The sequence below is a fragment of the Notolepis coatsorum genome (assembly GCF_963971535.1).
Source record: "Notolepis coatsorum genome assembly, chromosome: 17".
In the NCBI taxonomy this organism is placed as follows: Eukaryota; Metazoa; Chordata; class Actinopteri; order Aulopiformes; family Paralepididae; genus Notolepis; species Notolepis coatsorum.
In genome coordinates this window covers 10,350,951-10,377,432 of record NC_140181.1, presented here as the reverse complement: position 1 = coordinate 10,377,432, position 26,482 = coordinate 10,350,951, and the positions used below count along the sequence as shown (strand labels likewise).

The following is a 26,482-nucleotide window of genomic DNA, read 5'->3' as shown; positions in this document are numbered from 1 at the left end:
CGGCAAGTCAGCAGGAAGGGTACACCTCTTTCAGCTGAGTAACAATGTTCATCAAACAGTGTTTGTTGATCAAATAATATAAGATATTCCTTTATTGATCCCCTTGAGGGGCGTTATAGCAGCAGGGGGGAGGGGAGGTACAGGTATGGGCAGGGTAATAGAAGAAAGACAATATAAAAATCGGAATATAAAAACAAGAGAAAATAATAAACAGTGTAAAAAATATAATTAACTGAATATAGACATAAAACTATGAGAATATATACATATGTATATGTATTGTATATGTATTTAATATGTATGCCTCAGCCAACTGTATATCCATCATTTAAACGTCCTTGCATAGTCTTGCAGGATAACAAAGCTTAGTGCTATATATTCAGAGAGTGTTCTTCTTACTAATAAACTGGGTTTATGAATACAATACACTCTCCAGGTACTGGGCCTTACAAATCAGCCAACACTAAATACCAGTCTGGTGGAGTTTATTACTGTTATTCAACCTTGGTTCAACCTTAGCCCTCCAACCTAACAAGGCCACTGGCCATGACAACATCCCCTCCAAATTCCTCAGAGACTCAGCAGCCGCCATCACCCCAGTCATCATCACACACATAATAAACCTCTCCATAAAACAGGGACACGTCCCCAAGGACTTCAAAATTGCGAGAGTAACACCCCTGCACAAAAAAGGCAGTAAATTAGACCCAGGCAACTACCGCCCTGTTTCTATCCTTACCTCCATCTCGAAAGTCATGGACATTTATTTATACGAACAGGTCGAAAAATACCTTGCGGAAAAAAATCTAATCTACGAATTCCAATCTGGCTTCAGAACATCCCACTCCACTGACACATGCCTTCTCTATTTAAACGACCACATCAAACAAGAGGTGGACGCGGGCAAATACTGCGGCATGGTCATGCTGGACCTACAAAAGGCCTTCAACACTGTCAATCACACCATTCTGATTGACAAGCTAAAAGCAATTGGTTTTGATAGTCTATCAGTGAGCTGGATGCAATCCTACCTGGAGGGGAGAGAACAGATGGTGGAGGTAAACGGTACCCTATCCCCCCCCCTCCACAGTGAGCTGTGGTGTTCCACAAGGAAGCATACTAGGACCGCTACTGTTCCTAATTTATGCAAATTACATGTCATCAGCTTGTGACTGCAACTTGTTCCTGTTTGCGGACGACTCAGCCCTGCTGGTCTCTGACAAGAACAAGTTACAGGTTGAAAAAGCCCTCAGCTCAGAACTAGGCAGAATCTGCATATGGCTCGCTGATAACAAACTATCATTACACATGGGCAAAACAGAGTCCATTCTCTTCGGTTCAAATAACAAACTCAGCAAGACCGACGGCTTCTCAGTTACAGTGGGTGACAATATTGTCACAAGGAAAGAAGAAATTACCTACCTGGGTTCCATCCTAGAGGCAAATCTTTCCTGTGACAAAATGGCATCCAATGTAATAAAAAAAAGTCAAACAAAGAACTCGATTCTTGTACCGGATCTCCTCACTGGTAAACAAGAATACCCTGAAGACTCTGGCAGGAGCACTCATTCAAGGGTACTACGACTATGCTTGCACCTCATGGTACCAAAGCACCTGAAAGGCGCTAAAAACAAAATTACAAACATCTCAAAACAAACTGGTCAGACTAATGCTTGACCTTACTCCTAGAACCCACCTCACCCCTGCCCACTTTGACAACCTAGGATGGCTTAGAGTAGACGACAGAGTACAGCAACTTGCAATGGGCCTGGTCTACAAGATACACTACGCGACCAAGGAACCCATGTACATGTCAAAATACTTCCCAAAGGTCAGTGAATACCACGATCACAACACCAGAGGGAGCTCCACAAATCATGTTAAACCCAGATTCGGCTCAAACAAGGGACTAAATACGTTTCGCAATTATGCCACATCAATGTGGAACGCCCTACCCAAAGCTGTAAAGGAATGTGAATCACTACCCACTTTCAAAAACACTCTCAAAGAACACCTACGGGAGACTGCAATTCGAAACTGGCCCCTGTAAATGTCCTAACACAACCCCCTCCAATGTACAGTAAATGACCAAGTATGGTTTTGTCAATATTCCAATGTACAGTTTTGCTTGTACAGTTGTACAGTGTACCCCACCCACCCCACTCCTACCCAACCTCCCCCCCCCCCCCCCCACCCACCCAACCACCTCCAATGTACAGCCCCCCCCCCCCCCCCCACCTACCCAATCCAATGTACAGTTTCTACGTCAAATGTATATACTTTTTTTTTTTTAAACTTTTACCACCTGGTTCTTTTTAGCGTTTATCGCTTTTCTTCGCATTCATACTTGGTCAAGTTCGACCGACAGAAGCAGGCTGAAAGGGTTCAGATGGGGGGGAAGACACTCTGGGAAAGGCACGGTTGCCGTCCGGGATTCGAACGCACTCAGCCCCAGATCCGCGCGAGCGCGGTTGTCCACGGCGCTGAAATAGCACTCGCGGTACGTGGTGAGCTACTGGAGCTCCCCAAATGTATATACTTTTTATATACATGCAGAAAGTAAATTTTGCTTTGGTTTCTGACATGTTACCCTGTGCTCTTGGTGTTGCATTTTAGCATTTGGGAAAGTCTACATTACCATCATCCTACTGTAGTCTAATATCCACCATGATATCTGCAGATATCCCTCATCAGAGAGCTATCTGGCTGCAGGCTAGCCTAGCTTAGCACAAATGAATGGAAGCGGATACGGACCTCTAGCCTAGCTGTTGGCCAAAACATTTGAATACATTAAGATTAAAATCCTTTATTGCCTACTGTATATTTATTGTAGCGTATAATATAACCAATAGGGCATAAACCGGCTCTCATCTGCACCTTTGTTTACACTGTTTATTTTTCTCATATTTTTGTATTCAGGGTCAATTATTTTGTTTACACTGTTTATTTAAAAAAAAAATATTATAAAAAGAATTCCCATGCTCCTATGATGCCCGAATTTCCCCTAAAAGGATCAATAAAGGAATATCTTATCTTATCTTATCTTATCTTATCTTATTTTATCTTATCTTATATTGGCCCAATATTATGGCATCTTCCACACACAGTGTTTCTCTAGCTCTAGTGTTTCCTCTGCGATGAGGACGTTGTCACCAGTAGCTTTGCATCATGTCTGCTGTCAGATGCAAATCCTACTATGAATGATCAACGACACGAAAGCAAAAACCATGCCACCTGCACGTTCACCTTCACTGCTGTAAGACACCGTTATCCTCAACAACAGTGTTTCCGCTAAAATTGGTCAGGGCTTTCCTGGACATAATTCAGAAGAAGAACATCTAAACATACCCGTATTCCACAGTCAGGCTGAACCAGTGGCAATAACATTTACATTTACATTTAGTCATTTAGCTGAACGCTTTTATCCAAAGCGACTTACAGTACAAGTCAGCAGGAAGGGGACAACTCTTCAGCTGAGTAACAATGTTTATCAAACAGTGTTGAAACGTGGGTGCTGCGGTGTTGAGTGCATAGTAGTAAAGACATATTAGTGTATAGTAATATAGACCATATAGAAGATTATTTAGTGGAAGAGTGCACGATAGTAGAAGACAGTAAGAAGGTTAGAACGTGAATTGTGTATAGCCTAGATATTAAGATTTGACAATGAAAAGATATGTGGGGTTTTAACAAGTGTTCACAGCATTCAATGTGTATGATGTACAGCATAATCTATCCATGTAAATCCAGACAACAGGCCATAGTATAGAGAGGTACTGAATCCTACAACAGGGTCCCGGTTACATTTCTGTAGTATCTCGTTTTTTATTATCTAATTTGGGTCTAAATGTGATATGTGAGAAATATATGAGATATAGGCCTATGAGAAATATATCAACAAATATAACAAATATATCAACAAAAACATAATAATTTGGTTACCAATGGTTACAGGCAGCCCTACTGGAAGAGAACTACACACACATGCTGTACAAGGCCTCTATTATGGTAAGGTTGTTATTATTATTATTATTATTATTATTATTATTATTATTATTATTATTATTATTATTATTATTATTATTATTATTAATAATAAGGTTTGTCTACTAGAGTATAGACTCTACTTTGTGATATAAACAACCAGACTATTGTGAAATTCACGGCTGGTAGCGTAATGAAAGCATCTGACGAACGTACGAATAAAAACAACCGCCTTGCTCTCTGGGCGAAAGACGTATCTGCATCGACAGCCTTTGTGTCTGCATGTAATCAAATCAAATCAAATGTATTTTTTTGTAAAGCCCGCAATCACAAGGTAATGTCCCCATGGGCCGGACAAGTCTTCTTTAAACAAGTCATGAAGAAACATCACAATAAAAAATCAAGAACAAAAAACCCATCATGAAATCCACAACAACACTCCCAGACATACCCCAGCGAAGGTAAGGAAAAACTCACTAAAAACCTAGCAATAGGAAAAAAGCACCACAGGCAATGTGAAGGAGAGAAACCTTACAAAGGCCGTTCAAGGGGGGATCCCCCTTCTTGGATGTCGGTGATAGTAGTGTTGCTATGGATGATCGATGGGTGGAGAATAAAACAGGCGAAATAGTTGGTATGTATGTACATGCACGTGTAATAAAACACAAATATGTACAGTATGCAATAGCAACTGGGGTACATACGAATTTTTTTGAAAGTAGAGCTAAGAACAACAACAACAAAAGAGAAAGCATAGGGAAACGAGAGCTAGCATGAAAATAGGATAAAGGCTAAATGTCAAGGGTCGGAGCTCAAAATATCAGAGTCATATTCCGTTTTGCACATCCAGCTCCTCTGACATCTCAGACCCATTGCCTCATCATCACCGCCAGCCTTTAAGCTTTTAAGGCCTCGTTTTAACGACCCTCGTATCTCCCGACACACCTTCTAGATTGCAACCGTGTGAAAAGAACCTTAGACAGCTCACAAACGGCGATAATATCTCCTACTGGGAGGGGGGGAAAGCGCGGCGTGGCGAGCCGCCTTGCCGAGCGAACGGAGAGAAAGCAAACAGCTGGTCGCTCTACACACTTTTTCTCACCGAAAGAGTCTGAAAAGCTACAAAGGAAATGTTGTGTACTCACCGAATGGAAGTTCCATGTTTGACCTGACTTGTGTGTTTACATTGACCATGTCTTCTGCTCTTCCTGGTCTCGTCTCCTTCAGAACCATGCAACTCTCTACGTCCCTCTTACCTCCCTGGTAATGTCCCCCAAAACCAGAAGGTGTTAAATGTGGAAGTTAGGCTGCAGGGCTGTGTGGCGTTAGCTAGTGTGAGACCAGGGTGTTGTTGGCGCAAGGTAAGGCCTGGTGTTACTGCTGTTATCTTATTGATTTTCCTAATCTGGGCAAATGTGGGTGGAGAGGTTAAACAGTAACCAGGCTCGTATGGACACCAATCTATATGGCAGCTGTAGCCATAGCAACAAGATGATAGAAACTCAAATAGACATGGAAGTTATTGTGTGTGCGTGTGTTTCTCCCCCCCCCCCCCCCCCCTCTCTCTCTCTGTTCCATCTCCAAAAGACATTTTTCAGAACGCGCAGACACAGTGAATAAAGAAGTGGCGGTTCTGTACAAAAGGAGACGGAGGGGAGAGAAAGGAGTGACGTCACAGGAAGGTGTGGAAAATGTACCGAGGGAGGCGACTGGCTGAGCTGTGAGTAAGTGACGTTTTCAGTTTTGTTTTTGGTCCGGCCCTGTCACACGACAGGAGATTACCCATGATACACCTGTGGATATGAGAACATTAAAGGGGCACGTCACCCAAAAGAAGAAAAAAACATTGCTGATTTTGCAATCTCACACACACACATCCCAAAAACTCTAACCAGAGTGCAAATGTAACAATAAAGTGCATTAACAATAAATGGTAAATACACAATGTACAAGTGATTAAATGTGATATATATATAAGCTACTGGGTAATATATACTAAACTGATGTATCTGCAGTCTAATTATGTACAGTGATACAGGTATAAATATCTCTAACCAGAGTGCAAATGTAAAACAGTAAAGTGCATTAACAATAAATGGTAAATAATATACAATGTACAAGTGATTAAACGTGATATATAACAAGCTACTGAGAAATATATGCTAAACTGACGTGTGTGCAGTCTAATTATGTACAGTGATAACATGTATAAATATACTATGGTAGTAAGCCATAGTGGCCAGTAGTAAGAGTAGGTATGGGATATATGCAGATATATTCAAACAGTTAACATATACAGTCTTATGGTATTATTGTAGTATGTAGAGAATGTGCCAGAGCAATATATACTGTTGTGAATCTTATTTTTCATTTAAACGTGCCAGGCCTGTGCCCAAAGGTAGCAGCCCCTATAAGACAAGGTATTGCTATTTTGTGTGATGTGTGCCTGGTGCCAGTGTATGGCAGCCATTGAGCCTGCGTATAGCCCAAGGTTGGGTGATACCAGTGGTAATTTTGTGGGGAGAACTTTGAGTGTCTAGAAAAGCGCTATATAAATGTAATGATCATTAATTCATTCATACATTTTTTCACCTACATAATTTCATTGAGCTGTAATTAACACAACATAAGGATTCAATGTCCCCGATGACATCACTGGTGGCCATATTCAAACTCATATTCAAACACGTTTTCTAGCTACAACAAGACCAATATATAAGACTATATATTGTATGTATTTTTATCTACAACTGTTCAAGATTCAAGAGGTTTATTCATCACATACATACACAAGACATATAGTGAAATAAAGGTGGCCATGCCTGCTTCGATTGTGCAAAAAATACAGATGATAATAATAGAATAAAATAGACATGATAAAATACAAAAGGATTGAGTCCTATGTACACTACTATACAATATACAGTTATACCCTATGTCACTATGCTATCCTAACTATACTATATGTAGACACCTGAATATGTCTAACAATAATTCAATGTGTCTAACCTAATTCCTTGTACTCTACTGTGTTCAGGATAACGTTGTGTAAACTCCCCTACCTAACATTGACATTTAATAGTGGAGCATGCACTGGACTGCCGCCAGGGGGAGCTGGTGTGACGTTGGGCAGGAGTGACAACAGAAGAAGAAGGGCTGGCTGAAGGCAGAACTCAGACAGCGGGACAGCCTCTTCATCGTTTCTACGCAGAAGCAAGCGGACGCGTAGAGCCGGAGCTCTAGACACTAAGGACACGCGAGATATGACCCCCGTCACGGGGCGGGTTAGTAATGTCGTATGCGATAGCTTAGCTTCCAGTTAATGCTAAAGAGACATTGTGAACAAAGAAGCAGACGCGTTACTGCCGAAGAGTGTGGTAGATATTGCACACGTTGCGTTTTAGTTAAAGTATAGGCGACAGGACAGGGGATCGTCCCGATCCACAGTTTAGCTTCAGTTAGGCCTAGCACCACAGTTTAGCTCGCGTGTCGCAGCAGCGGACCCCTCGACGGACGTCGCCGGACTACACCCACCTCCAGCCGTCGCCTGCCTAACGTCAACCCAGCCCGCCCCTGCCTGTCACAGGTGACAAGCACGGGACCGTTCGACGGCCATCTCGCAACACGGACATTCGTTGCGGGAGCGGGCCAACCCTTGGTTAAGTACACACGGGCCAGTTATAGTGAGCACTCCGAGTGCTGGAGCCTGGGGTAAACATTCTCTTCGTGCGACGCGTGCCCTTTCAGAGGCGAAGAGAATCAGTACTTTGAACTGGCACGTGTACCATTTATTAGGGGCGCCCCGACGTTTGTTATTTTGGGGATTGCCGGCTTAGACAGGCTTTTTGTTTCAACTGTGGGCCCACTGTCTTTTGGTTAAATGTGTCGTGACTCATAATCATTAATGTAAACGGCTCATTGTTTGTCTCTTTAATATTTCCCATTACAGCGGGAAGCGCTTTATTCATTGTGTTGTGTAAGCAGGAAGAGCTTTATTCATTGTGTTGTGTAAGCGGGAAGCGCTTTATTCATTGTGTTGTGTAAGCGGGAAGAGCTTTATTCATTGTGTTGCGTAAGCGGGAAGAGCTTTATTCATTGTGCCTCGTGTAAGTGGGAAGAGCTTTACTCATTGTGCCTTGTGTGAATAATAGGATAGTAGCTTCAGTAAAGAGAACTAAATGGGATCACTGTGTGCGTGTCTGTTAATGTGTTGTCTTGTTTAACCCCTTCCTTTCGGGTCTTGTTTAACCCCTTCTTACCCACGGCCTATACATCATTGGGACAGGTCTCTGCTCCTCAGCAAGGAAAGGTACTGCTTTGGGGAGAAAGTATATCAGCTATCACTATTGCCACCGGGTGTGGGAGGGTGCAGGAAGTATTAGGAGAAGTGTGGGTGTGTGGGGAATTACTGCAAGTCGCCCTGGAGGGCAAGAAGGACCAGCGCACCACCCCTAGGTTAGTAAATCCTAGGCCCCATCCACTCCCTCTGCCAAGGCTCCACTCTAATACTCCTGCACTACAGTCGGGGACTCAGCCGGACTCAGATCTGCTGCGTTCCCACTACCTGGTGACAGTGTACATCTACTCTCATAAAGTAGGGATAATCCACCCTGCTACATATACAAAAACATCCAGTTATGTTTTGTTTTTTTCCTTTAAAGTTACCTTTTTTCTTTCCTTTAAAGTTACCTCTTCTCATGTGATTAAAGTGACCTGTGGTGTGTTAGTGTGTGAGAGAGTGCATAATGTGTGTGTGTGTGTGTGTGTGTGTGTGTGTGTGTGTGTGTGTGTGTGTGTGTGTGTGTGTGTGTGTGTGTGTGTGTGTGTGTGTGTGTGTGTGTGTGTGTGTGTGTGTGTGTGTTCATGTGTTCATGTGTGTGGAGAGATCAGTGTTCAATGTTCTGATGGCCTGGGGGAAGAAGTCTCTCTGAATATCTGCATATATCCTTGTTCACATACCTGTATATATTATATCTGTACATATCCCATACCTACTCTTACTAGCTATACCACTGGCCAGTATGGCTTACTACCATAGTATATACATTTTATACCTGTATCACTGTACATAGTTATACTGTACATACATCAGTTTAGCATATATTACCCAGTAGCTTGTTATATATATCACATTTAATCACGTGTACATTGTATATTACTGTTACACTTTACTGTTACATTTGCACTCTGGTTGGATGCCAAACCACTTTCCGTTTGTACTGTACTTGTGCTGCATGATGACAATACAATAGAATGGAATCTAATCTAATCTAACCGTGTAGCTAAGGGTAAGTGGCATTGTTCGTCAAACAGTGTTGAACTTGAGTGTTACACTCTGAGTGCATAGTAGTAGAGACATGTTAGTATAGTAGACATGTTGGACATGTAGACATAGTAGACATGTTAGTATTTATGGTGGATTTTGTTCTTGATTTATTGTGATGTTTCTTCTTGACTTGTTTAAAGAAGACTTGTCCGGCCCATGGGGACATTACCTTTGTGATTTCGGGCTTTACAAATACATTTGATTTGATTTGTATGATAGGTAGTAGTATAAGGATAGAAACATAGTACATAGTGGTAAGGTACATATACAGTACTACCTTAGAATTAGAGTTAGGGTTAGGATTAGGCATACGTGTACATTGTGTATGGTTAGGTCAGGCAAGGGTTTAGGCTGGGGAATATACATGTCGTCACAAGTATATTAAAACAATGTGTGTGTGTGTGCGTGTGCATGTGTGTCTGTGTGTGTGTTTGTGTGAACAAACGTAAGCATGTGTTTTGTATGTGTGTTTGTGTGTACAAGTGTAAGCATGTGTGTGTATATGCGTGTGTGCATGCATATGTGTGTGTGTTTGTGTGTACAAGCGTAATCATGTGTTTGTGTTGTGTGTACAAGCGTAAGCATGTGTGTGTGTGTGTGTGTGTGTGTGCGTGTCTGAATTGGTTGAGATGCACAGATGACTTCCTCATAATGAATGCATTAGAGTCAGTGGAGACACGGTCTCTGAGGACAAATAGAGACGTGCAATGAGCTGAAAAGAGAGGCGGAATAATTCCCTGCAGCTTCCAAGTCCATAAACACCAGTATACTGCACAGTCGGCTGTTTAGGGGAAGATACAACAGTGGTCTTTGTTAGTTATAACTTAATAAATGTCCACTCAAGCACCTGGATATCCATTCGTTAAACGTGTTTTATTTAAGGAATGAACCAAAAGATTTTCCAGACCAAACATTTAAAGGGTTAGTTCAGAGTTTTGGAACCCTATAGGCCTGTTTCCAATGATGTCGTTGGATCGGTGAGAGTCCTTCCTCAGCAGCTTCCGTGCTGTTCCTCGTACTAGCTCCCGGCTAGTTAAAATAATGCACGGTCAATGGGGCCAAGCTGACCGAAGCTCACTGAAATGAAATCTACTTTGTGTGCACTGTGGAGTAGATCCAGGCGAATTTCGGTCAGCTTGTACAGACGAAGAGCTTGACCCCATTGACTTTGTACCAGTCCTTCGTACCGGCAGGCGGCCATCAGGCTCCACAACAGTGGGCCGGGACCACTGCCATCAGCCGGAGAAATAACGGCAGCAGAACTCGAGAACTACTAGGAATGTCTGATCACTGAGTGTGTCTGACTCCCACCTAACCTGCACGGACTACAACGTATAACGTATGGCGTATATCACGTATACTGCACCTGTGTATACTGTATACTTACTTACTCATAGTATATATTTAGATTCTAGTGTTTATTGTAACCATATTTATTGTAATGTATAATATAACTGATAGGGCATACAGACGCCCATCTGCACCTTTGATCACACTACTTGCCTACTTGCTCAGGTGCGTATATTCAGAGTTAATTATATTGTTTACACTGCCTATTTTTACTTTTCTACTGTACTATAATTTATTGCCTGTATTATGTGTTCTACTATTACCCTGCCCATACCTATACCTGTACCTCCCCTCCCCCATGCTGCTATGATGCCTGAATTTCCCCCAAGGGGATCAATAAAGGAATATCTTATATGATCTTATCTTATCTTTAGCCGGGAACTAGCATGATTATTATTACTAAGAACGGACTCTACCGATCAACAACATCAGTGCTAAGTAGGAAATAGCGCAGGGGTTCTAGAAATCACAACTATCCCTTTTAATATGGAGGAACAACAAAACATGTTATAAAAAGAATAATGCAAGATATCAATCAAAATCACCTCTAAAAAGCAGCGGTGCAAGCAAAGTATCATCTGTACAATAAAAAAAGAACAATGAAAGTGCTTCATCTCTTAAAGGCGCACGGCAACAGTATGGGAAATGCTCTTATACCGTCTTCTCAGAAAAGACGAGACAAGATAGATACCGCTTTCCTCTCTGTGTTTTCAGTAGAAAGCTATCCGGCTGCAGGCTAGCCTATAGCTTAGCACAGATTAATGGAAGCGGATACGGACCAGCTAGCCTAGCTTTTGACCAAAACATTTGAATACATTCAGATTCAAATTATTTATTGCCTATATTTATTGTATAACGTATAATATAAGTGATAGGGCATACAGACCCTTATTATCTTACACTCTCATAACTTTATATTCAGATACAATTTTATTGCTGCCTATATTTTTGTCTTTCTACTATTACCCTGCCCATACCTGTACCTCCCCTCCCCCCTCCCCCATGCTGCTATGAGGCCAGAGGTTCCCCAAAGGGATCAATAAAGGAATATCTTATCTTATCTTAAAAACACCTCTCCCGGAGTTTTAAGCTAGGCTAGTGGTCCCTATCCGCCTCCATTCATTTGTGCTAAGCTAGGCTAGCTTGCAGCCGGATGGCTTTCTACTGAGCGCACAGAGAGGAAATTGGTATCCATCTGCTTGTCTGACTCTGGGGAAGACGATGAGCGCATTTCCCATAACGTTGGCGTGTTCATTTAACATAATGCCTCACAGAAGTCACTCAAGCCAACAAATGAGGCCAATTAAAAAACAGTGCAAACAAAATGTCCACGGAGCGGGCGTCCTCTGGAGGGGAGACGACCGTCTGAAAGCTACGGAGATGATAAGGAGTTGGCTTGATTTTAGATAACGTTACCATTATTTTCTCCATGAAAATAGAGGGACTGGCAACATCATAATAATGAGTGAGATTTCTTTCTTTGTCCCATACATTCATTTCACTAGATCCATTCGGATTGGTCGGATTCATACAAATAAAACAATTCAAATGAAAAACGTTACCAGTCTTTTTGACACGTGGGTTTCAAGTCATTCTTGCCTCGATACCAAAAGGTTATTTTCTGCCGATTCACCACGTACATAAAATAAACACCAACATGAACTCCTGACCACCAGGTGACCTGCCGCTCTGTCATCCGAGGTGCGTTTATTTTCCATCTCAGCCGAACACGGTGACTTTCGTGGGTTTACGTTGAACTACCACACTATAGAAGGTTAACCCTTTCATGTTGGTCCTGGGGGGGTCCTGGGGTGGGAGTGGGGGAGGAAATGTCTTTTGTGGTGTCTTTTTTCATTTAAATTTATTATAATTTTTTTTAATGCAGGACCTCTTTAGGGGTCTTTATTTGGCATGCAACGAACTGGACATGCAATTGGAGCGGCACACACACACATGCATTGTCTCAGTCGCCGATGCGATTGAGTCTCTGCGCCTAACCCATCCCGTCGTCCTTCCCCCCATGGGCAGCCGGGAACAGATAGGGCGTCAACGTGAGCCGCGCCCCCCGGGGACCAATCCAAGTGCTCCTGCCCGTCTTCGCCAAGGATGCCACAGCGTTAGCGATCTGTTGTTGTGCATGTTTTTCCATTGGGTTTATCTTATCGGGGGGGAAACCCTTGTGAGCACGGGGAGAACATGCAAACTCCACACAGAGGGGCCTGGGGGATACCCCACCTGGGTACCTGGCATCATGGAAACCTGGTCCCCAAGCGGGAATCGAACCCTGGACCTTCTTGCTGTGAGTTAACCACTACACCAACGTGCCGCGATGGTGTCTGTAATAGTATAAGTTAGTTTTTATGTTCTATATTTATTATTTGTATTATTGCTAATGTCATTATTGTTGTTATTATTATTGTTGTGGTACTGTGTGGTCTTATTATTATTATTATTATGATTACTACTGTATTGTGTTGCCTTGTTTTATGTATAAAATAAAAAATATTAAATATATTAGATAAGAAAAAAGTTAACCCTTTCACTACCACACTATAGAAGGTTAACCCTTTCACTACCGCACTACATTAACTGTAGTGTGGTAGTGTAAGCATTAACCCTTTGTAGTGTGGTAGTGAAAGGAGCCATACACCGGGAGCCGATTACCACCAAATTTTTCGGTAACGGTTATGAGAAAGATTATGAGAAAAAAGCAGTACAGTGATTTTTGTATCGAGGCGAAAATAACTTTAAACCCACAACATGTCAAAAAAATACAGCAGTCTGGTCCTTTAAGATGACGATAGTGGTAATAATGAACAGCGAAATCGTTTTGAAATTGTAAAAAAAAGAAAGAAAAGAAAGTGAAATTGTGCTTCTCTTGTTTTAGATCAATCTGAACACAGATTGTGGATTTGTATAATGTTCTATCTTCCATTAAAACATGAAACTATGTGAAACTATAAAACCTCGTCTTTGTCTCTAGTATCTCTTGCGTTTGGTCTTTGCGTCTCCTCCCGAGCACTGGTTCCTCCGGCAGCTGCCGCCGTAGCTCGACGGACAGGCGGAGCACGGTGTGCCGCTCTTATAGGGAGCTTCTCCCACCCAGTTACCTCTGAAAGACAAACAAACGACATGCTGTTATCGTCTCTGTACGCATGAGACGTCCGCGGAGGCATATTGTGGAAGATTCCTTTCATGACCTTTTGTTGACAACCCCCTTCCCCCATCCTGGACCCTCATTCTAGTCCTTTTGTTGACAACCCCCTTCCCCCATCCTGGACCCTCATTCTAGTCCTTTTGATAACCCTCACCCTTCCCCCATCCTGGACCCTCATTCTAGTCCTTTTGATAACCCTCACCCTTCCCCCATCTTGGATCCTCATTCTAGTCCTTTTGACAACTCCCTCCTAAAGTCATTTGTATTCGATTTACCATGTTTTAACAAATACATTTGTATCAACCAAGATGATTTGACCATGTGCATCCTTAAACTTCCATGAAAATATCAAACCCCTGTAAGTGTCGGAATCCAGTGTAGTCGACTAGTCGTGATATTTGATCAGTGGATTCAAGTAAAATGGTAAATGGACTGCATTCATGTATCTCTCTTATCCAAAGCGCTTTATGACTTATGCCTCACCCACTCACTCACTCACCCACTCACTCACACATTCACACACCGACGGCGGAGACGACCATGCACTCAGCACTCTGGAATCAAACAGGGAACCTTACGATTCCCAGAAGACTGTTCTACCTCCTCACTGCTACTGTTGCCCCTAGTGAGTGAGTGAGTGAGTGAGTGAGTGAGTGAGTGAGTGAGTGAGTGAGTGAGTGAGTGAGTGAGCAAGTAAATGGACTTTTATCCAAAGCTCTTTACAACATATGCCTCACATTCACCCATTCACTCACACACTTAAAGCGGTAAGTGTCGGTTAGCCTAGGCATTGTCCAACTAACACCTCTCCCGAAGGCTAACCGGCACTGTCCGCTTCCATTCATTGTGCTAAGCTAGGCTAACGTGCAGCCAGATAGCTTTCTACTGAACGCACAGAGAGGAAACTGGTATCTATCTTCTTGTCTCTCTCTCTCTCTGGAGAAGACGATAAGCTAATTTCCCAAAATGATGCCGTGTTCCTTTAAGTGAGTGTCAAGGACAGTTCGACGGACGCGCTGCCAGGAGGAGCCGGAATCGAACCGGGAACCTTCAGATTACCAGACGACCCATCTACAGTACCTCCTGAGCCACATCAAGTAAGGTAGAGGTTCCCACCGTCAGGCTTTAAGGGTTCATTGACGCTAGAACAGATGTCTGAATAACCGCACAACACAGGTGCTTTGCATAAAACCATCCGTGTGAACATGTGTGCCCCTTTATGGCCTAAGACCACATTGTATATACTATTCATATATACTATATACAGTCATATATACAGTACTACATACTTGATGGAGTAGTTGCAGACCAGAAGAGTGGCCTCTCTCCACGTGCTTCCAAACACATACATGTTTGAACACTTTTTGACGGCGCATCCCATCCTGTTGGTACTGGCCCACACCATCTGGAACACAACACAGAGACGGGGAGAGGCTTGGACATTTTCACGTTTAGGTTATGTTAAGAGTCCTTTTCATGAAACCTATTATCGTACACGTATTACACTTTCATTTTTTGCTGCGCTTTTATCCAAAGCGACTTACGAGTTCTGTATGACAAGTCAGCAGGAAGGGTAACTCTGGCAGCTCAGGGTAAATAAGATTGTTCATCAAACAGTGTTGAACTTGAGTGCTACAGTCTTGAGTGCATAGTAGTATAAACATATTAGCATAGTAGGTACTAGGTAGTAATATAGGCAAGGTAGAATACTTTGTAGCAAAGTGCATAATAGTAAAAGAAGTAGGTTAGTAGTGTTTTTAGTCGGCGGCTGTCCTGACTGATGGTTTCAGCTGTCCTGACTGATGGTTTCAGCTGTCCTGACTGATGGTTTCAGCTGTCCTGACTGTGATGGTTTCAGCTGTCTGTCCTGACTGTGATGGTTTCAGCTGTCTGTCCTGACTGTGATGGTTTCAGCTGTCTGTCCTGACTGTGATGGTTTCAGCTGTCCTGACTGTGATGGTTTCAGCTGTCCTGACTGTGATGGTTTCAGCTGTCTGTCCTGACTGTGATGGTTTCAGCTGTCTGTCCTGACTGTGATGGTTTCAGCTGTCTGTCCTGACTGTGGTGGTTTCAGCTGTCTGTCCTGACTGTGATGGTTTCAGCTGTCTGTCCTGACTGTGATGGTTTCAGCTGTCTGTCCTGACTGTGATGGTTTCAGCTGTCCTGACTGTGATGGTTTCAGCTGTCTGTCCTGACTGTGATGGTTTCAGCTGTCCTGACTGTGATGGTTTCAGCTGTCCTGACTGTGATGGTTTCAGCTGTCTGTCCTGACTGTGATGGTTTCAGCTGTCTGTCCTGACTGTGGTGGTTTCAGCTGTCCTGACTGTGATGGTTTCAGCTGTCTGTCCTGACTGTGATGGTTTCAGCTGTCTGTCCTGACTGATGGTTTCAGCTGTCTGTCCTGACTGTGATGGTTTCAGCTGTCTGTCCTGACTGTGATGGTTTCAGCTGTCTGTCCTGACTGTGATGGTTTCAGCTGTCTGTCCTGACTGTGGTGGTTTCAGCTGTCTGTCCTGACTGTGGTGGTCTAAGCTGTCTGTCCTGACTGTGGTGGTCTAAGCCAGTGGTTCCCAAAGTCTGGGTCGCGACCCAAAGGTGGGCCGCGAGCAGCCACAGGAGGGCCGTGAGATGATTTCCAAAAAAAGAAAAAAGAAAATAATTTTTTTTTTTTTTTCAGGCCACTGAACTTAGAAGCAGGCCAGGACAGTGTTTCTAGTTGTATTCTAAAATTCTATTCTATTGTATTCTAAAATGTGACTATATGGTTTTATATTAACTTAATAAATAAACAAAAACGAAAAATCTACTTATTTCAACGAACATTTCAAACTAAATAACAGATTATGCACAGAAAACGCTGAAAACAACCGAAGCAACAATAGTATTTTTAATGAGGCTATTATTATTATCATTATTATTTTGCAACAAGTTAGCCCTCTCATAAATAGCACATATAAATGAATAACTAACTTGAACTAACTTAATAGGATTGAAGTGATATTTGGCTTAAAAAATTGGTCGCATGACAAAAAAAAAAAAAGCCTGACGATGTGCATTGGGCCGCGGCTCTCTGACGCCTTATTTTCTGGGTCCCGGCCTAAAAAGTTTGGGAACCCCTGGTCTAAGCTGTCCTGACTGTGATGGTTTCAGCTGTCCTGACTGTGATGGTTTCAGCTGTCCTGACTGATGGTTTCAGCTGTCCTGACTGTGATGGTTTCAGCTGTCTGTCCTGACTGTGATGGTTTCAGCTGTCCTGACTGTGATGGTTTCAGCTGTCCTGACTGTGATGGTTTCAGCTGTCCTGACTGTGATGGTTTCAGCTGTCCTGACTGTGATGGTTTCAGCTGTCCTGACTGTGATGGTTTCAGCTGTCCTGACTGTGATGGTTTCAGCTGTCTGTCCTGACTGTGATGGTTTCAGCTGTCTGTCCTGACTGTGATGGTTTCAGCTGTCCTGACTGTGATGGTTTCAGCTGTCTGTCCTGACTGTGGTGGTTTCAGCTGTCTGTCCTGGCTGTGGTGGTTTCAGCTGTCTGTCCTGACTGTGGTGGTTTCAGCTGTCCTGACTGTGATGGTTTCAGCTGTCCTGGCTGTGGTGGTTTCAGCTGTCCTGGCTGTGGTGGTTTCAGCTGTCCTGACTGTGATGGTTTCAGCTGTCCTGACTGTGATGGTTTCAGCTGTCCTGGCTGTGGTGGTTTCAGCTGTCCTGGCTGTGGTGGTTTCAGCTGTCTGTCCTGGCTGTGGTGGTGTCAGCTGTCCTGACTGTGGTGGTTTCAGCTGTCCTGGCTGTGGTGGTTTCAGCTGTCTGTCCTGACTGTGATGGTTTCAGCTGTCTGTCCTGACTGTGATGGTTTCAGCTGTCTGTCCTGACTGTGATGGTTTCAGCTGTCCTGGCTGTGGTGGTTTCAGCTGTCCTGACTGTGGTGGTTTCAGCTGTCCTGGCTGTGGTGGTTTCAGCTGTCTGTTCTGACTGTGATGGTTTCAGCTGTCTGTCCTGACTGTGGTGGGAAGTTCGTTCCAGCATTATTACATGTGCAAACCCACAGAGTAAGAAGAAGAAAGAGTAGGTTTGGTCATTATTCCAGCAGTCTAAAGATTGTTGAGTGCTATTGTATTAATGATCGTCATTTAAGAAGTTATACCATAAAGTAAAATATTCCCAGCATTAAACCCACATGCCCAAAAAGTCTGTATTTTCTGTCAGAAAAACTGTTTCTATTAAGTTTTAATGAGACACGTCATAAAAAAAATGCAGATTTATTTAGTATATCAAATAAACCGTTTTTTGCACACATTCATTTAGTTTGGAAGTTATTGAGAGATAATGAGTTTGAATATTATGTCCTCAGTGACCCTTGTGAAATGATGTAGCTGAAATGACGATTGCTATCTTTTCATTACGTCATTTCACTGAGCTGTAGTTAACAAACACAACACAAGGATTTAGTGTCCTCTGATGACATCACTAGAGGACATAATTCACACTTAAAGGTGCTTTAGATAACATTCCGCAATTAGATGTCGCACTAGAGCACCAGCATGTCATTTATCCAATCAGGTGCATTCCACGTGGGGGAAATATGAAGTAGGGAGGGGATACATGCAACATGTAAACTACAACATTCATTTTGGACCCGCCAAAATAAATTGTATTATAAATTCATTAATCGATAACCTTTTTTGGGGGGAAAGCAATACTTTTATTACGCATCTTTCTAAAAAGCTCTGTGGATATTATCATTTCTTACTTTCAAATGTTACTGACTTACTTTCAAATGCTATCTAATAACATCAAACAAAATGTATGTGCAGAAAGGTTTACAGTTTTGGGATACGTGTGAGGTTCTGTGCAAAATAAATCCGCTTTTTATTTGTTTGTTTTTTGGTGAAGTAAGGGTAAAAATAGTAAATGGTGCATTTATATATCTCTTTTATCCAAATCGCTTTACATTTGTTCCTCACATTCACCCGTTCACTCACACATTCACACAGTGACGGCGGAGGCGACCATGCGAGGTGCAGACCTGCTCATCGGGAGCAGTTAGGGGTTAGTTAGCAAGTGTCTTGCTCGAGGACACTTCGACACGCTGACCCAGGAGGAGCGGGAATCGAACCGGGAACCTTCCGATTACCAGACGACCGCTCTACCTCCTGAGCCGCTGTCTAACCCCAAGTGTTGTCGACCCCTTTAAGGGTTGTTGTGATGGCTCCTGGGTTGCTAGGTTACCTGCGTGTAGTGAGAGCACACGGACCCACTGCAGCGGGTGGGATAGGAGAAGCTGTGTCTCTCATCGTGCCATGACCTCACCAGCTCAATGATGGACCGGTACCTGTCAGGAAGACATGACATCACTGCATTATATACAGTACAAGTCAAGTCAAGAGTTTTATTTGTCACGGCATACAAGTATACAGTGAAATGCGGGGGGTCTTGCCCGCAACGATTGTGCATAATACAATAATACAATAATAAGAATTCAAGGGATGAGAATGTGACATTTGCGACAGTCGTAAGAGTAAAGACATAGGTATATGTACATGAGTTTTTCAAAAGCATGGTAAGACATGCTATAGGTCCTGTGATAGTGCAATACACTGTTAGCTACGGATGGGGCATTGGGTCTTATGTACACTACTATACATGCTTTACTATACAATCTACAGCTATACTATGTGTCCATAGTAGGGGTTTAACGATGTGACCTCACAACGATTAATTTCGATTACGATTATTCAGGCAACGATTCAATGCATCATGAAATCTCTTCATTTGACCACGATTCTATTAATTTTCTATTAATTTTCTATTAATTTTCTATCAGTTAATTCCCCAAAAAATGTTGAATACACAAATGTGGCTGGGGCAACTGATTCACTCAGCATGAATGGACTATAGGTCAATAAAAACAATACACACAAAAAATAAAACATGTAAAAAAAATATATATACATTTTATTTCGATTAATTTAGATTATAATCGATTCTAACATATTCAAATCGATGCAGTTGAATCGTCACATTAGAATTAGGGATGCTTGATATTGGCTTTTTTACCGATACCGATATACCGATATTGTCCAACTCTTAATTTCCGATACCGATATCAACCGATACCGATATATGCAGGGTCCCCCCCCCCCCCCCCCCCCCCCCAAAAATGGAATAATTTCAGGTAATTAACATTACATATCTCTTGTTGTGGAATGAACACAACATTATGCATACTTTTGACAATAAATAAAATCAGAATTTGTTCTTACTTGCTTGCCTGGGTAAATAAAGGTTATAGAAATGTAAAAAATAAAATAAAAAACTGAAAACCGATACCGATATTTTCCGATATCACATTTTAATGCCGATATCGGCCGATAATATCGGTAGGCCAATAATATCGGACATCCCTAATTTTAATGGATGCATTTAGATTAATCAATGCATCGTTACACCCCTAGTACATAGGGATCTTCTTGTTATGCAATAATTGAGTAATTTTCCATCATGGGTTCGAGTCCCTGTGATCATAATTCACAAAATCTAAAATTAAAAGGATGTGTATCAGTGATAATCCGGCCTGTTGGGATGTTGGATCCTAGTGTGAAGAATTATGTGATTTGGTGTGCTATGCCTTGCCTTGCCTTGACTATTTTATGTCTGCACTTTTTTTGAAAATGTTGTGCTCATTTTATGTCAATTTTGTTACTGTTACATTTGCTCTCTGGTTGGATGCCATACTTCTTTTCGTTGTGAATCTAATCTAATCTCACATAATGTAGTTTGTAAGGAAATACATGCTAAACCACATGACTAAATACTAAACGACATGCCCCAAAGTAGTTAAATGAGATTTGAATGTGGTTAAACTACCACCTAACTACTGCAACATAGTAGTTAAATCAGTAATTGAATCGCATGTAGTTAACTCTTCCCCCCGGCCACACTGGAAACCAACATTCCAGCGATGATGTAACCATTGCTATCGGTCATTGAAACCTGTGGCGTTTTTTACAATTTCCAAGAGAGAATTCCGAGAGAAAAGCGCCCACCCGACTGGGATATGGTATATACATGGTGTTGGAGTTCACCACGCGTGACGTATATGACCCGGGCCTAACAAAAATAATAGTTGGTTTCAGGTTGGTTGTCAGTTTGGCCATGGGTAGGTAGGGTTTTTTTTTTTTTTTTTTTTTTTTTTTAATTCTTTCCCACGGCGACTATGGATAGGGAATTTCTTTATTTAATTAACCCTTTCACTGCCACACGACAGAAGGTTAGCCCTTTACTATCACACAACCGACGGCGATGCTCCATCATTAGCATCATTAGCTCCGCGGATGCGGAGCTAATGATGCTAATGATGGAGCATCGCCGTCGGTTGTGTGATAGTAAAGGGCTAACCTTCTGTATTGTCACAGTGAAAGGGTTAACCGGCTGTCGTGTGGCAGTGAAAGGGTTAAAATGTTCACAACAACATGGATGCATGTACTCTGCCAGCATGTTTAATATCCATAATACTAAATGTTTGACTAAGATTTCTATGAAACTTTATTCTTAAAAAAAAAAAAAAAAAAACGGATTTTTTTTTTTTTTAATATATAATTTTTTTTTTAAACTCATAAAATATATTGGGTCGCACCTAAATCGGCAGGGTCGGTCGGCAACCTGAAACCAACCATTATTTTTGTTAGGCCTGACCCATGGGACCGCAGGATAACTGAGTCTCAGTCTGAGGTGAGACTGCTCTCTCTCTCTGCTGTACCTTCCAGTGTTGATTGACAGGTTTTGCCCCATGTATCTCATTGTCTGCGTTGGTCCGTGGTCCCATATGCAGCGTGACGCCCAGGCTTCTGCTGATCTGGCTATACTCTCGTCCCATACCTAGAGGAGAGAGAGAGCCAGAGGAGCTGTTCTGTCAGTGAGGGGGAAAACCATAAACCTTCCTCCCTCCCTCTCTGCATGTATGGGAGAGAGACCCAGGCCAGAGGAACCTCACACACACACACACACACACACACCTTCATACAGGGTTTCAGCAACATTATTTATTGTTAAAATGGTATGCAAAATACTTCTATATACCTACTTATACACCTGCATATAACCCATACATCTCTCTGCATGATAGCATGTATAATAGTGCTGCATATTCTGTATATATTTATATTTACAGCATATATATATTTATATTTACCGCATATACATACATATATAATTATATATATATTTACTGCATATATATATAACCCATATAACTCTGTATGATAGCGTGTACAATAGTGCTGTATATATACTAGGGGTGGGAATCACCAGTTTCATCATGATACGATACGATATCGATTCTTTGGACAACGATACGATATTTGCCGATATCACAAAGTCTCTCACGATACAATACGATACGATTAGATTCAGGTGCCTGCGATCGATATGAGATGATATCATATGCCCATTTAACACAATCAGTAACATTTAGATCAACAAAAAAAAGGTAATGAAAATATCATTTGACATTTGTATTTTTGAGCTCTTCCAGACATTTAAAGGAAAATCAATCTATTGTTTTTAATACAAATAGACCTCCTGTTCACTGTAAAGTGCCACGTTTTTATATATTGAGCTTTAAACTTTAAGCTACATTTTTTGGAACTCAAAACTCACAACCTCCCTCTCCCAAACCGTTCCTACAACAATTTGTTGATGTTGCATGATCATGTATAGGCCTACATTTATTATGTATTATATTGTTTATGTTTAAATAACATTTAAACATCAAACTCCTCTGACCTCATCTGGTCTTTCCAAAGACGCGCGCACACACACACACACAGAAAGGGAGAATGCTATGCTGTAACGTCTACACACACGGAGCTACTGCTGTTGTTCTTGGGCGGATATGAGACTCGCCACAGGATTTTCAAAATAAGAGTATCGATATGAATCGATCTTATTACATCGCATCGATCCGATTCGATTGTTGATAATTACATCGATGTATCGATCTGGATCGATGTATCGTCCCACCCCTAATATATACCATATATATATACATTTAGATATATATATATAATGTATATTTACCGCATTTATATATATCCACATACTTATACATCTGCATATAAGCCATATAACCATACAACTAACCTTACTGTCATGCACTTGTCCTAATATACTAACCTACACTGTAGCACTCTGATGAACGATGTTACTCAGCTGATAGAGTTGTACCCTTCCTGATGACGTGTAAGTCACTTTGGATAAAAGCATCAGCTAAATGTAAATGTAACTCTGTATGATGTGCAATAATGCTGTATATACCGTGTATATATATATATATATATATATTAAGGCTGTCAATCTATTAAAATATTGAATCTGATTAATCGCATGATTGTCCATAGTTAATCGTGATTAATCGCATATGTTGTATCTGTTCTAAATCTACCTTAAATGGATATTTTTCAAATTTTAATACTCTTATCAACATGAGAGTCAACAAATGCTTGCTTTATGCAGCCATTTAACACAAAAGGATGACCCTCATGCATTGCAAATTTGCATCAAATTCAAAACAGAGTGATGCACAAAATAACTTACTCTTAACATGCAACGACCCACATGTGGGCCCTTTTTAGGACGATTTGCCCACCGGCACTTTGGCGACCCCTAGTGGCTCGGATGTGCATATTTTGTAAGACACTATATATATCGAATTGAAGGCTTATTTGTTGCCTGTCGATAGCAACAAAATCCGACAAAATCCGTTCAGCGGTTCTCGAGTTACATGCCGGTATTTGAGGCTTGTGCAAAGTACACGGTATTGCGCAAAATACCACTCCCGACTCTTGGGGCTCTAGTTCCGTCAATCTAGATCCGATCTCGAAAATTATTGTGGAGGGTTGTAGCCAATGAGTGTGGCTTTCCAATGATACCCCACCAGGGGATGTATGAATCAGGGAGCTGGTGAAAAACTAATGAGCGAAAACAGGAAGAGAAAAACAGCCGAATGAATTGAAGTCTATGAGAAAACTCAGTTTTTCTTTTGTACACAGTTTACCAAAATCACTCCTAATCACTCATTTCTGAATGGATCTTTATGAAATTTGGACATGTACTACATAAGGCTTCAGGCTATGGGTCCGTATGGATTTGTAAGCCATACCACCTTCTGGGGAAATACTACCTCTGGACTACTAACTACTACAGAAACACTTGAGTAACAAGTTTTTTCTACAACTCAAGTTCAGACCTATGTTACTCTATTACGTTAGCACTAAAATAAAATGTTCTTTATGGAATCAGAAACTTCAGAATGTCGTCTTTCAAAAGAGACCAGGCTCATGCATGTGCTATAAGTATAAAGTATGTTGTTTTGGTTTGCAAAAAAAGTATGCAGTCCTCAAAAACTAAAATGGCTAGGGTAACCCATTGCAGGTTAAACGGTTAAAAGAAAAGAATAATTTAAAACAATGAATAAAGTGTGCATGAAATAATAATAATACTTCCGAATACAAGTACACTATATCTACACCTATACCCAAGGTCAGCCATCACACTGAGCAGTGGTTGCTATTTGATATACTTGTCCCGGAAGGCCTGGTCCATGTACAGATCAAAGGTACAGCCTACTTCTATGACCAGCACCTCCCTGTGGCTGGTGTCAACAAAAACAACGTCACACACACACACACACACACACACATGCACACACACACACACACACACACTCCCAGCTCTCTTTCTCTCTTGCCCCTTCCTCATCTCTCTCACCCCCCCCTCTCTCTCTCTTACTCCCTCTCTCACACACAAACACACACACACACACACTTTGAGTCAGAAACAAACATAGTATCAATGAGAGTATCAATAATACGAAGTCTAGTATATAAAAAAGAATATATATATATATTGCCAGTATGACTGACTACCATAGTGTCTTTATACCTGTATCACTGTACATATTAATACTACAACTCTGTAAATACATCTGATTAGCCCTATTACTCAGTAGTACTCATTTATATATTTTATACCCAGTTTAATCACCTGTACATTGTATATTACTATTGCACTTTACTGTTACAATTGCACTCTGGTTGGATGCCAAACAAATGTCCGTTGTACTGTATACTTGTGCTGTATGATGACAATACATTTTAATCTAATCTAATCTAAAAGAGAGTTATTCCCACATTTGGTTGGATGCATGCAGCAGATACTGTAAACATTTGTGAGTTCAAGACGTTAGTGTAAGAGTGAATATTGTATATATTGTACATATCTTGCAGTCCTGTATATTGTGTGTTTGTGTATTGTGTCTTACATTTTTACCTTTGTTGTTTATATTGTCTATGTTTTTTTTTTTTACATACAACCATGGAAATGAGGGAAACGTAAACGTGTCTTGGGAAACGTGTCTTGCACAATAGAACATTGACAATAAAGTTGACTTTGACTTTGACTTTGAAGGCTTCTCTTCCCAGAGTTGATAGAGAGTACAGTGTTTAGAGTAGGGGCGGGGGGGGGGGGGGCTCAGCTCACCATGTACTCCATGTTGGCCGCGGGGGGTAAGACCTGGGAGCGGACTCTGTTGTGATAATCCAGCAAGGCGTTCATCTCCCTGGACGAGATGGCTCTCCTCCGCCTGCTGCTGCGAGGCGCATGGACTCCTCCACCACCGCCGCCGCCGCCGGTGACGTTCCTGAAGTCCGCGTCCGTCTCCAGGCCAGCAGCCTCGGCGTGGTGGAGCAGGTCTGTGTGGCTGGACAGCACGGCGGCCGTGGTCATGTAGGGTGTCGTCCACAAGATGGCAGTGAGGAGCAGCTGGACACACGCAGCACCCAATTGGTTGGTGCTGCACCAGGGACTGCCAAACTTCTGGGAGGAATGAGAGAGTTGGAATTTGGAAGGCATTCAGAGAGAGGGGGAAAAAAACTCATGTGTCAGTCAGAGGAATAGAGATGCATTTGAACATGTCTGTGTTCAATCCTGTGGTTTTTAACCATTATAACTTGACAACATCAAAGTAAATGATAATACAGTGAGAATAATCAAGCAGGAATAATTGCATTTATTTTGGCATCGAGGTGGCTAACTGAGCTAGTTTTATAAATAAAATGTAATTTAATTAGTTAATTACCATGTAATCGATTGCCTCGGTGCAAGTAAGTAGGTCAAATGTAACAGGTTGAGCCTGTAGACAATTATTATAATGACATATAATTGCAATCATTATTTATGACTTACATGGATTGTGATGTGTTCACAATGTAATTCGTGATACAAAAGGAGGCAAATAAAATCTTCAAATGTGTAAACGTGTGTGTAAATTATATAGATGATTCACGCTTGATCTACTGGCATTCGACGAGTCAATCAATTACATGTTAATGAGTTGATTAAGTAGGGGGTGGGGGTGTCATTTAAGTTTTACAGACATATCTGCATCCTCTCTTTCGACTAGCATGATGGTAAAATAAATGCTGGTAATGCTCAAATCTGAATCTTTAAACCAAGATAAGATAAGAGAGAGAGAGGCATGTTCTCCTGTGGCTGTTTGTTTAGTAAGGCATAGCTGTTAACAGGATCCACACACAAGTGAGAGTATAGAGCCAAAAGGCTCCCTTCCTCTCATCCTCCAACCCTATAGTTTAAAGGCACAGGGACAGCTT

At 41.7% G+C, this 26,482-nt stretch overlaps 1 protein-coding gene across 1 annotated transcript; it reads right to left on the bottom strand.

Moving 5' to 3' along the window:
* Window positions 1-13,639: 13,639 nt before the first annotated feature.
* r3hdml (R3H domain containing-like) lies at window positions 13,640-25,598 on the bottom strand (the record flags this gene model as incomplete). The annotated part of the gene is made up of 5 exons (XM_084332696.1): window positions 13,640-13,772; window positions 15,107-15,222; window positions 19,044-19,146; window positions 21,574-21,692; window positions 25,353-25,598. The coding sequence occupies 5 exons, from the start codon at window positions 25,596-25,598 to the stop codon at window positions 13,640-13,642; spliced, it is 717 nt and encodes a 238-aa protein (XP_084188822.1).
* Window positions 25,599-26,482: the final 884 nt, after the last annotated feature.